The 12,964-nt window shown below is 45.6% G+C and overlaps 1 protein-coding gene across 1 annotated transcript in view; it reads right to left on the minus strand.

Annotated features, from left to right (window-relative positions):
• PIK3AP1 (phosphoinositide-3-kinase adaptor protein 1) overlaps window positions 1–12,225 on the minus strand; it is a 115,285-nt gene extending 103,060 nt beyond the window's left edge. The window contains exons 1-2 of the mRNA XM_065922989.1: window positions 12,097–12,225; window positions 3,173–3,589 (exon numbers count right to left, since the gene is read on the minus strand). Coding sequence (XP_065779061.1) covers window positions 3,173–3,589; window positions 12,097–12,109 — 430 coding nt within the window. The 5' untranslated portion in view covers window positions 12,110–12,225. The remainder of the gene's footprint in view (window positions 1–3,172; window positions 3,590–12,096) is intronic.
• Between the last annotated feature and the right edge of the window lie 739 nt (window positions 12,226–12,964).

The raw sequence follows: 12,964 nt of genomic DNA on the forward strand, positions 1-12,964 counted from the left end.
TTTTACTGTTTTCAAGGGTTACATAGATTATGAATTGAAATCTTTTTCCTGTTATTTTCTGTAGGGGTTATAGTAGAAATAGGACCAATATATCTTCAGTTGGGAATTAGAAACCCCAGGGAGATCTGGTGAAAGGGGAAGACTGGATTCAGTATAGACATGTTTCCCTAGTGAAAAAAAAAAAACCCAGAAACTTCAAGTAAGAGAATTTTATGATCAAAAGATTGTGAAGGTCACATGGTCCCACCATGGTTCCAAAGCTGAATTCCTTTTACACCGTACATGCAGTCTCTGCTTGCACACGCCTGGTGATGTAGAACTCACCACCTCAAAAGGCCACCCATCCCATCTTTGCATGCTGCAGTTGTTAGAAAGATGCCTGAACTGTGTCTCCCTGTAGCTTTCAAGAGCTCTACAAACAGTAGCCCCACAATTATTGTCTCCACCATTAGTGCATCCCCATTATCAAATTTCCATTATGTTTCCCACTGGAATTGTTTTAACAGAGAAAGTCAGAAACAAGTTTCATGTATTTATTTCTCAAAGGACTGGGGCAGCCTGTACTAGTGGGGCGTATGAAAATTTTATTTTTGACTTTTATTTTGAAGTACCTTAGGAAAACCTCATGTGTACAAGAGGGATATTAAATAAACCATCACAAGTTATAGAGACCATAACTAAGGACATACTCTTCCAGAAACATAGTATAGTGATAATATGATCCTTAAACACTGTTTTAGCTCTAAGCTTCCTGGGAGTCAAAGCAGGTATGAAATAGGACAAGATGGTGGTGCTTCAAAAGTATTTCAGACTCTCTGGCCTAAGGGGCTCATAGATTTCAGCCCTGGAAAGTGTCTTAGATCAAGTGTAAGCCCGCCTCTTAAAGAGAAGGAAGTGTTAGTGTTAGATGCTCAGTCGTGTCTGACTCTTTGTGACTCCATGAACTGTAGACTGCCAGGCTCCTCTGTCCATGAAATTCTCTAGGCAAGAACACTGGAGTGGGTAGCTAATTCCCTTCTCCAGGGGATCTTCCTAACCCAGGGATCAAACCCAGGTCTCCTGAATTGCAGACAGATTCTTTACTGTCTCAGCCACCAGGGAAGCCCCACAAAAAAGGAAACTGAAACCCAAAGAGGCTACATAAATTGCCCAATATGGAGCATCCAGTTAGCACTGGAGCCAGGCAATAGAGTGTCGTTACTCATTTTTGCTACAACGTTAAACTCTGAGTCTTCCATTTGTTAAGAAGGATTGTTCAGCACAAAAATCAGAGATATAGCCCCCCATTACTGGGCCAACTGAGGAAGATGGCTATGGACATTCCCAAATCAAACCCAAGCCATTCTAGCCTCCCCACACAGAGACCTCAAATCCCCAAATTCACAAGTCTAATATCAGATATGAAAGTGACATTGGCGGCAGAAGCCATCCTCCCTCATACTGTTTCCTATGATTCCATTCGTCCCTACATATCCATTGATTCTGAACCACATAGATTTTCCACTAAGCAGCTGGTTTTAATCTCCCATTTAAAATATCTCTTTCTGATGAGAGGTTATTTGATTTCAGAACAGAAATACCACTATGAAACATGTCATTCCTTCTGAAACACTTGAAGCTAAGGGCTCATAGCACACTGAGCCACAGTCATTAGTGAAAAGTAAAATATGATAAGCGATCAATTTGTCTAGTCACCTGAACATCAGAGTCAAACAATAGTCGGAGGATCCCTTTTACCATCTATTTTTAAAAACAATACCACTGCAGTATTTGAAAGAATAGTCTGTTAGTGCACACGCCATAGTGACGACACAGCCACGGTGTGCAGAATGATGGACAGGTGGGTCACAGCAGCCTGCCCACCAGATCATAAGCTCACGCTAAGCAGTGACAGAAGCTCTGCAACAACCAGTTGCATCTCACTTCTCTGTAAATTTCAGCAGACCCCTCCAACAAATGAAGTACAATCGTGCAAGTATGAATTATGCATTTTTTTCCCTATCCTTGTGTCCTTCTGAAGTAAAGATAAGCAAAGATAAGCAAACTCTGGAAAAATCCAGGTCCCAAGAGTTTCAAGTGAGACTTCTTCTATACTCACACTTGTCATTTATATGACAGAATGGCCTGGGATCCTACTGTGTTAGGTCACCTGGTCATACTTATTGGTTTGGAGCAGGCCATCCCTGGGATAAAAGCATCTAAGAACTCTACTAGCTACTAAAGGTCACTAAGAATTTGTGAATTCTTGATTCACAAATCAAACGAGACGGGGTGGATGAGTCAAATTTTAATGACCAAGGCACACCAGGAATAATTGAGCATAGTTACATCGCTCCATTATTTCCCAAGTTTCTTTGCTGGCATCAGGTGTATAAGAGCTCAAATGGCAAGAGAATAGAAGATAAACACGTAGCTTGCTCATAGCCCACAATGAAACAAAAATAGAAAACAAAAAGAGGAAGAAAAGCTGTGACATGTATCCATCCCAGAGCACATCTTCCGGTACTGCTAATCGAAGCATTTGTCATACTTCCTGGGGCCACTGAAGTCATTAGACCCATCAGAGAGGCTCAGAATTCTCCCATTTTAAAAGGAGAAACAAGGCACAGGACAGAAGCTAGGCTGGTGGAAAATAGAGAAGGGAGGTTTTTCTCTATAATCATGTTACCCAAAAGTGACACCTTTTCAACCAAAATCTTAAGGTCACCTGATGATAAAAAATGGAAGTGGCTTGCAACAGGAAGGTTGGAAGTCATAGTCCTCACATCCCCACCAAAGTAAGTCTCAGCCTCCCACCCCCATCGTCCTCTAGGCTGGAGTCTCTGTCCAATGTCTTCTGAGGTGTAGACAATTCTAAAAAGAGGGCTTATCCTAGCACAGAACTCAAGGAAAACTGTCATCTTTCTTTCCTGTGGTCCAGGAGACCTACCCTACCCTACCCTACCCAGGAGACCTAACCTACCCTATTCTGGGATGGGACAATCCCATTCCAGAAACAGGCTGCTCTAAACCAGTAAATACGACTGGGGCTCTTAGCATAGTGAGGTCTAGGTTCAGTCTGTAAGAGGAATGATGACCATTAACACCACATGTCTCGCCTGAAATGCCTTAGGCCTGGATGGGTCATTTTTTTCCAGGGCTTGCATATCTGTACTCCAGAAGAGACCCTTACCTTCAGAAATGGCCTTCTTCACAGCTGCTATGTAAGTCTCCGGCTCATCGTCACAGGTGAGCTCCTGCCAGTGAGCCCAGTCTGGAAAGAAGTGCAGGAACTCCTCGCTGTCCTGCACGCCGCAGAGCAGGCGCACCACGCGGTGCGGAGGATAAAAGGCTCTCTGCAACAGGGGCAGCAAGCTCGGCTGGCAGAAGCACTGCACCAGCTCCGCGGACAGCAGCACCACAATGCAGCGAACCTGGAGAAAGAAGCTCAGGTCCTCGGCCGAGAAGGATGTCTTGGGGCTCAGCCTGTAAGTCAGCGTCTTCTGGCCGCGGACCTGCCGACTGGAAAGGAAAAGGTCCTGGAGGTACTGGCACCACTCCTCAGCATCTCGGCTGTAAACGACGAGGATGTCGCATCCTCCCGGCATCCCTGAGCAAGAAGGAGACACGGAAGCACGTTAACATGCCTGCTCCCACCAGGGCTTCCCATGACCTGCGAGAGTCACCACAGCCCCCAGACGAGGGGCCTGGCACCCACAATCTCTCACGCTTCACCCCCAGCATACCTGCCCCACTTCTTTCCCACTTACAGCCTGTGTTCCCACCATTCCAGACTCCCTGCCATTGTCCAAACACACCATGCTGTTTCAGATCTTTGCATATGCTATTGCTTCTGCTGGTATCCTCTCCTGCCGGTGGCTGATGTAGTATAGGCTGACAATGATGAAAGAAACTGCAAGCACTTACTTAGAGCTTACTACATTGCAGCTTGTCCAAGCTTATTGCCTAGAAAATTCATTAGATCATCACAGCAACCTTTCAAGACACCACTACTCACCAGATTCTAAAGATGAGAAAATGGAGGTATGGCAGAATAAGTAATTTATCCAAGAGCCACAGTGGCAGAGTTAGAATTTGAACCGAGGCAGTTTGATCCCTGGTGGCTCAGATGGTAAAGAATCCGCCTGTAATGCAGGAGACCCAGGTTTGATTCCTGGGTTGGGAAGATACCCTGGAGAAAGGAATGGCTATCCACTCCAGTATTCTTGCCTGGAGAATTCCATGGACAGAGGAGCCTGGCGGGCTACAGTCCTTGGGGTCACAAAGAGTCAGACACAACTGAGCACCTAACACTTTCACTTTCAGTTTGATCCCAGAACCTATCTTTCCCAAACACAGTGGTTACAAGCACAGATCTGGAATCAGGCAGCCAGACTTAGCATCTTGGCTCTCTGAAGTAGTAGCCGTGAAACCCTGCGCAAGTTGCTTACATTTTCTAAACCTCATTTACTTATCTGTAAATGGAAATATAAAGGCAATATTTATCAGTGTTTCATGAGAACTAAATTAAATATGTTATGTAAATTGCTGAGCATAGTGGTTGGCATGTAGTAAACCCTCAGTAGCCGATGTCATTATCCTCACAGTAATATAAACAATGCATTAATGTAAAGGTAACCATGGTTGAACTAACACATTGACCTATACAGTGCCATTTATAAGGTGCCCCTCACCACACATGGTCTGTCACATAGGCTTTCTTCTTGTTGTAATAAAATACAAATGCCAGAAACAGAGTCCAAAGGCTCAGAGAAGTGCTGTATCTTTGAGGGATCACAAAGTGATCCCAAACTCCTTGTTTACAAATAAAAGATATACTTCATCTGAAAAGATAAAGGAATTTATTTAAATTTACCTTCAGCAAATTAGTTCAGAGTCTGGACTGAAACTCAGGTTGCCCCCTGGTTTCCTATCCCGTCCTCTTGCCAACTTCACCTGCTACCTCCCATCAGGAATTCTGTCAAGAATCTTATGAGCAGTAACTCTTATTTTCCATTATGGAAGTTCAAAGAAGCTTGGCTCTTAACATAACACTTGTGAGTCCTCATCTCCCATTAATTCGAAGAACTATTCTAAGGGATTTGGAAGGGGTGAGCACAGAGAAGTATCTACGAATCTACAAGGCAACAGGAAGACTTCCTCCCACTCAGAGATGGAAGCTGGGAACTTTGTGAAACAGGATTCATCTAAGTTGTGGATTAGCACAATTAAATGCCATCCTTGGGCCACATTTATCTGAATGTCCGAGGTGGGACTGGGGCAAGACCTGAGCTTCTCAGTTCTGAAAACATCATGGAAGGAAGTCCCGTTCCTGGCCCCATCCATCTCCATATTCAAAATAAAAATAATGGCATATAAAATGTAAACACAACACAGTTCTGATATCCCCCCAGGATGACAGGACCAAATCTTTTAAAACAGTAAATAAAACAAAAATGTGACGTTTCTTTTTGGAGCCCCTCATTCAGTACTAATATAAAACCCAATAGGCTTCAGTAGGAACAAGTGCATCAGCTTCTGTGTCCTTTTGAAGGGAAGGTGTGCAAATTTTAGAAGAAGCCAATTTGAGACTGGAATAAAAGTCAGCAATTCTGAAGACACCATGGATATCTGTAGCTCTATAGTGAACTCAATCCTGAACATGGTCTGTTTCCTCAGTTTTGAATAAAACAGTCCCTGTTAGGAATGCTTACTCTGGTCCCAGAGTTAAGTAGATCAAGGACAAAATTTAAATGTACCAGTGGTGCAGCCTTCTATAAAGTGAAATCTTTGCCAATTGAATCTTTTTTCTTCTGTGTAGAATATTTCTTTGAACCTAGATGGAAAAATAATTTCTGCACTACAAAAGGAATAAAATTGGCAAAGCTACATAACTATGGAGCTCACACTGAGAAAAAGCAGAGTTAACATCCAGTCTTCTTTATGCTCCTCCTTCCTACCTGGCTGTTTTATACTAAGAAGCAAATGTTCTTCTAAATGTAAAGCGTAATTGCATATGAATGGGCATGAATATGGCCCATCAGGTAGGCAGTGTGCAAGACTACGTTTCATTACAATATTAAGGATGCAAAGTTAGTGATGCTGTGCTCAGGATTTACTTAAAAGCATAAAGGTAAGAAGCTGTAGTCACATACCCTCCTTCCACATACACACAGAGACAAATACACTAGCAAATAGTTTATGCAAAGAAAAAAAAATAGAAGGAGAGTAAGGTTTCAGAAGAGACTGGTTGTGGTCCCATACATTAGTGATGGAGAAACCATGGGTAATGTTTTCAACAGCGTTGACAAGTGATGGCTAAAGAGTGAGGAAGAAGCAAGAAAATGATTTCTGAGAGCACCCTTAAAAGGTACTTAAGAAATATCCTTAAGAAAACTTGGGTCTCAGAGCACTGATTGTCTTAACAGGAAAGCAGCAACAGTACATTGCCTGACTATGTAGCTATGAGTGATTTATACCACTTTTCTAAGGAGTCTGTTCAGTTGCTAAGTCATGTCTGACTCTTTGTGACCCCGTGGATTACAGCATGCCAGGCTTCCCTGTCTTCACTATCTCCTGGAGCTTGCTCAAACTCATGTCCATTGAGTCGGTGATGCCATCCAACCATCTCATCCTCTGTCGTCCCCTTCTCTTCCTGCCCTCAATCTTTCCCAGCATCAGGGTCTTTTTCAATGAGTCGGCTCTTCGCATCAGGTGGCCAAAGCACTGGAGCTTCAGCTTCAGCATCAGTTCTTCCAAAGAATATTCAGGGTTAATTTCCCTTAGGATTGACTGGTTTGATCTCCTTGCTGTCTAAAGGACTCTCAGTCTTTTCCAGCACCACAGTTCAGAAGCATCAATTCAGTGACTCAAAAGTAAAACAACATTTTTAAGACAAGTTCTGGGGCCATGGACGAGGGAGTACTCAGTTCCCCCTGGATCCTGCCTCACCACTTCCTGCTCCTCTGTTAACAGCACATTGCAATACCTACTACTCAGTAGAGACTTCTAGCCATCAAGAAAACTTTAAATGTTAATAATAGGGGAAACGAGGTATGCAATATATGAGAATTCTCTGTACTATCATCCCAATTTTTCTTTAAATCTAAAATTTCTAAAATAAAAGTTTAAAAATAGAATTTAAATATAATGTGTCCAACTCTTTGCGACCCCATGGACTGTAGCCTACCATGCTCCTCCGTCCATGGGATTTTCCAGGCAAGAGTACTGGAGTGGGTTGCCATTTCCTTCTCCAACTTAAAGGGTTAGCCTCTTCTAAATGGAAATCTACTTAAAATGTCTCATTCCTGAGGTTCTGGTGCTAAATTTCACTCACCCTCTTTGAGTGAAAGTATAGGCATCCTTCAGAGTTATTGCAGGTTTGGTTCTAGACCACCATAATAAAGCGAATACTGCAAAATCAAGTCTCCCAAATTAGGGTTTCCCAGTGCATATAAAAGTTATATTTATACTATACCTTGTAGCCTGTTAACTGTGTGAAAGCAGTAAGTCTAAAAAAAATAATAAAACACCAATGTACATATCTTAATTTAAAAATGCTTTATTGCTAAAAAATGCTACCATCTGAGCCTTAACCATGTTTTGCAATAGTAAAATCGAAGGTCACTGATCACAAATCATCATAACAAATATAGTAATAATGAAAAAGCTTGAAATATTGTTAAGAATTACCAAAATATGACAGAGAGACAGGAAGTGAGCAAACACTGTTGGGAAAAAAATAACGCCAATACTCTTGCTTGATGTAGGGTTGCCACAAACCTTCAATTTGTAAAAAAAATGCAATATCTGCAAAGCGCAATAAAGCCACATGCAATAAAATGAGATATGCCAGTACTTGAGACGGAAGTGGTTAGTACCTCAGGCTATTTAATATCACAACCTACTTGGTCACCAACTCCTGGTGTGACTTCAAACCAATATACTCTGTCTAAGCAATTTTGCCTCATTGTACATAAGGACAACAAGATCTATCACCTTCCTGAATTTCACCCTGCTGCTGAAACTGAAACTTGGGGAAATTCTAGAAAAGTCCAAAGTGGAAGTCAAAGTCCTTCCACAACCTGCTGGGACTAAACATTTCGTCGGGACTAAACTCTCTCTCATACATAGGGACACCCTTTTCTTCAGTGAGAATTCCCTTCCTTTAATCATAAGTCACTTCGTCACATGTGCCAAATCATTCCTCCATTTTTGTTTGTTTTTTTAATTTAGAGAAATGAAATACATGAGCCAATAAGAAGTCTATAAATTCCAGACAGAAATAAGGAAGGGTCTTTATCCTTGAGGAGCTTAGAGACCAGGTCTGGCTTTCAAAGGAGAAAGGAGTGGCTAACAGTAGAGGCACGGCTGGCTGGTGGCAACAGGGAGTGACGGTGGTAAGAAACACAGAGATTGAAGGACAGCTTCCTTTGAAAGACCCAGAATCCACCCCAGAAAAGACCTGAGAAGAGCTTGGCAGCTTCTCAAACTACCCAGCCCAGACCACTCCACTCATCCAACCTGGAGTCCGAGTTTGAATCTGGGCACCATATTGAAGAGGGGCGTGACACAAGGAAGGTGACCGGAATAGGGAAAGATCTGGAAACAACACGAGGGGCTTCCAGACTCTGAAAGTTTCAAGTTCAGAGACTTCGCAGGAGTACTGAGGGACTTCAAGGATCAGACAGAAGGTAACGTGACAGAAAAATTTTAGTTCCCTTCAAGCTCTTTTGTCCTATAAGTCCAGGAATGGAAGAAGGATCTAGAGGTAAGAGAAGCCTTGTGGGGGTAGAAAAAGGTATGAGAGGTTTCTTCAAATACCTGGAGGCTGAGACACAGAGGAAAGGATTCTAGTTTTCACTCAACCAGGCTTGGCCACTTTGGAAAATCACTTATGGCTTCTCTCTCCTCTCTCTCAAGAGTAAATACAACAGACATCATCAGGAGCCCACAGAATATTCCAGGGTAGGCTGATTCCATTTCATTTCACCTCATTTTCCAAGTTTTTTTCAGATAGAGAGTCAAGATTCTCCTCAATTTCAACAAGCAAATATGCATCTCCAAAATAAAAAAACGAAAAGAAACTAATGCTCACTCTTCAGGGGAAGGGAACTGAAGAAGACCACATGATTGGATCATAAGAAGAAACGAAGTACTGATGCATGCCACAACTTGGATGAACCTTGACAACTTTATACAACGTGAAAGAAGTTAGTCACAAAAGGCCACATACTATATGATCCCATTTATGTGAAAGTCCAGAGTAGGGAAATCTAATCTACAGAGACAGAAAATAGAACTTGGGGCTAGAGAGGAAGAGGGGACAATGGAATGATGGCTGAAGTGTATGGAATTTCTTTTTGAGGTGATGAAAATGTTCTAAAATTGACTGTGATGATGGTTGTACAATTGTGTCTGATTCTCTGCAGTCCCATGGAGTGTAGCCCAGCAGGTTCCTCTGTCCATGGAATTTTTTCAGGCAAGAATACTGGAGTGGGTTGCCATTTCCTACTCCAGGGGATCCTCCCGACCCAGGGATCAAACCCACGATTCTTTAACCCTGCGCCACCTGCGAAGCCCTGTACATGTCTGTGAGGATACTAAAAACCACTGAATTGTATACTTTATTGGGTGAATAGCATGTGGTATGTGAAATACATCTCAAAAAAAACTATTTAAAAGATGGAGGAGAACAGAGAGGGGGAGGAAGAAGGGAAAAAAGAGGCAAAGAAAGAAGAGAAAAAGAGGAAGACACGTAGAAGAGTGGCCTGGATGGCTCCAGAGACTACAGCATTCTGGCAAAGAGACAGTCTCATCGCTCTCACTCGTGTGCCGTCCACCACGGGATCTGGTCCTTCCAGACCTCAGAAAGGCCCACTTGCAGAAACTGGAGTGGTGACTCACCACGGAGGATGCTTATGGCAAGAAGATTTGAAAGCTTTAACCATTACAGATATCTGCAAAAAGCCACTAGAGAGCCCATAAAGGGGCCCAGGTTTGGCCACTGAGCTTGAGTCCCCGTATGAACAGAAGCACATCATTCAGGCAATGAATACTGGACACTGGTGGGGGGTGGTTTTCTCCACCCAAAGTATGCTGTTTCCTGGACTCAGCAGCTGGAACTGTTCCTAGCAATAGAGGTGGGAGCATCACTGATTTTATCTCCTACTTCTCCCCAAACACCCACCTACTGTGGCCACTCTGGCCTGCTCCCTGTTTCAAAATATATCATATCCGCCCATTTATTGTCCCCCTGCCTAAAGTCCTCTTCCCCCACAAGCCTCCTCTCCTGCTCTCCTTCAGGTCTTTGTTCAGATGACCCTTTCTCCATGAGACCTAACCTTGCAGCCTCCTTTAAAAATGTATCTCCAACCCCCTTTACCCCTCTACTGTTTTGCCACCACACTTATCACATAATGTACTTTCCTTGGGCTTCCCAGGTGGTTCAGTGGTAAAGAATCTGCCTGCCAATGCAGGAGACACAGGAGGTACAGGCTCAATCCCTGGGTTTGGAGGATCCACTGGAGGAGGAAATGGCAACCCACTCCAGTATTCTTGCCTGGAAAATCCCATGGACAGAGGAACCTGGTGGGCTATGGTCCATGGGGTCACAAAGAGTTGGACACGACTAAGCACGCAGGCACACTGCACTTTCCTTATTCAGTGTATTGACTGCCTTCCCTCACTGTTCCATAAGCTTCAAGAAGTCATGGCTTATGTCTGTATTATTAAATATACACCTGACACCTAGAGCTGTGCCTGCAATAAATATCTGTTGAATGAATTGACTCCCTCTAGTTAACTCTGCACTGGCTTTCAAATGGAATGTGTGAACTACGAACCTACTATCACCTTATTCACAGTACAAGTTCTTCTAACCTCTAGTGCCCAGCTAGAGAGCCAGGAGGCTAAGGTTAGCTACCTTCCCAATTCCCTTAAATACGGAGTCTGCATTACCAAATCTAAGGGAACTATCACCGTTGATTGGCCTTCTCTTTCAAATCACAATTAGAAGAGTGTATCTCAGGGGGCCTGGGGAAAGCGGACCCTTCATTCTAGCATCTGCCCACAATTTCTCCAAAAACAGCACCTCTTCCCAGCCAACTAGATATTATTTTTCAAGAAGATTTTACATCCTGTTTTCACATGTTATCTCTACTAAAACATCATAAGATGGGATGGAAAGATACTAGTAAACGCACTTGCAAACATGGTAACTCTAATCTTCTCATTTAATAATTCCCCGTTTTAATTATGGCTTGCCTTCACAGACTATAAACTCCTTGAAGAGCAGAGATTAGGGTGTCCTGGTCACCAGTGAGGACGTATTTAGGTGCACAATATCCACTACACTGCATAGTTAGTGCTCATTGGTTGTCTCATCATCATTACTGTGCTTGTTCTGGATCTCAATGAGTGAGAGGCTTGCCAAGCGTACCCGCCATGGACCAGAAGGGAGCCCAGGGCTAATTAGAAGAGACTCCTGGCACCTTTTGATGGGTAGATTACCCAGTTACCCTCCCCTCTCCCCAGTCCCCAAAGTTCTGACAAGGACATAAGAAAAGTAAAGCTAAAGGAGTGGTGTTCCTAGAGTCCTACTGAAATTCTAGATAAAAAAACAAAGCCCAGGAGGGAAGAGGAAGCGGGTTAAGGCAGGCGGCCCAAAGCCCATCTCCAAACTCGGACTGTCTGAGCGCCCCCTATTGGCCCGATGGGACCCGAAGAGAAGCATTTCGCCGGCGGAGAGACCAGTAGGCTCTCCACATTCTTTAAACTTGACTCTCGGCTCACAGAGTTAGTTCAACGGGGAGATCGACCCTCGGAAGCTCAAGGGCCAGTGCTGGAGGGAGAAAAGGAGACGCAGAAGATGAGGGACAGGGGAAGGTCGGGCAGGGGCCGAAGAGAACCGCGCAACAGCCTGGGAAGGGGAACGTGAGAAAGCTGGGGAGGGAAGTCTGCGACAAGAAGAGAGGAAAGAACAGAAAGAACACAGATCCCGCGCCGAGCCGAGGGAGCAGCCGGGGACAGCGAGAGGGGACAGCGGACGGCGGGCGGCGGCGGCGGGAGGGTGCGCGGAGGGAGACGGGGGAGAGGGACCGGCGCCGGCCTACGCACCTGAGGCTGCCATGCCGCCGGCCGCGGTCCTCCGTGCCCGGCTCGCTGCGCGCGGGGCCCGGGGCCGGAGCGGGCCCGGCGGCGGCCCTGGCGCAGGACGGGAGCGGCGCCCGGCTCCGCGCAGCACCAGCCGCGGCTCTGGCGCTTCCTCCTGCGGGGCAGCGAGGACTCGCCGCGAGGGCGTGTCCACAAGGCCCGCCTCGCCGGCGGGGCTCGGCCCCCGGCACCTGCTCCCGGGGCGGTTGGGGAGGGGAAGTGAGAACTGCCCCCCACCGGCCCGCAGCCGGCCAGCTCCCCGCGTTCCCCCCATCGCTCACTCAGGGTAGGGAGGAGGCAGGGGGGCTTCGTGCGCCCGGCTCCCCGTGCAGTCGGGTCGGCCACCAAAGGGCTGCCCGAGTCGGGGGAGCCTTGAGAGAAGGCGGAGGCAGGAGGGTTAGCTGCACGGCCTCTGCGAACTGGGGCGGGGGCTGTCAGGGCGCACAGGTGGCCCAGCCATCTCCCCATTCCCTGGGGCTTTCTCCCTGAGCCGCTGCCCGGGCAGGAAGGGGAGGGGGCAGGAAGGGGAAGAGGCATCTTCTCTGGCACCTGGCCCTGGGGCTTGGTGTTGCCCTTGATTACCCTCCAGTGACCTTCCTGGAATTCCCGATCTCCAGACGGCACAAGAGCGTTAATGATAATCTCGTATGTCAAATGCACGGTATCGTTGCCATTGCCTTTTGTGCCTTTGAGGTAGCACCTATCATGGCCTTCAGGTTAGCGCTGAAGAAACAAGTCAAATCTCTTGCTCAGACTCCCACAGACAGCAGATGCTCCCCGAGGTTCTATACCAGGCCTGTTTGAGACCAGAGCTAGAACTCTCCCTTCACCC

This window comes from Muntiacus reevesi, chromosome 2 (assembly GCF_963930625.1).
Source record: "Muntiacus reevesi chromosome 2, mMunRee1.1, whole genome shotgun sequence".
NCBI classification, from domain to species: domain Eukaryota; kingdom Metazoa; phylum Chordata; class Mammalia; order Artiodactyla; family Cervidae; genus Muntiacus; species Muntiacus reevesi.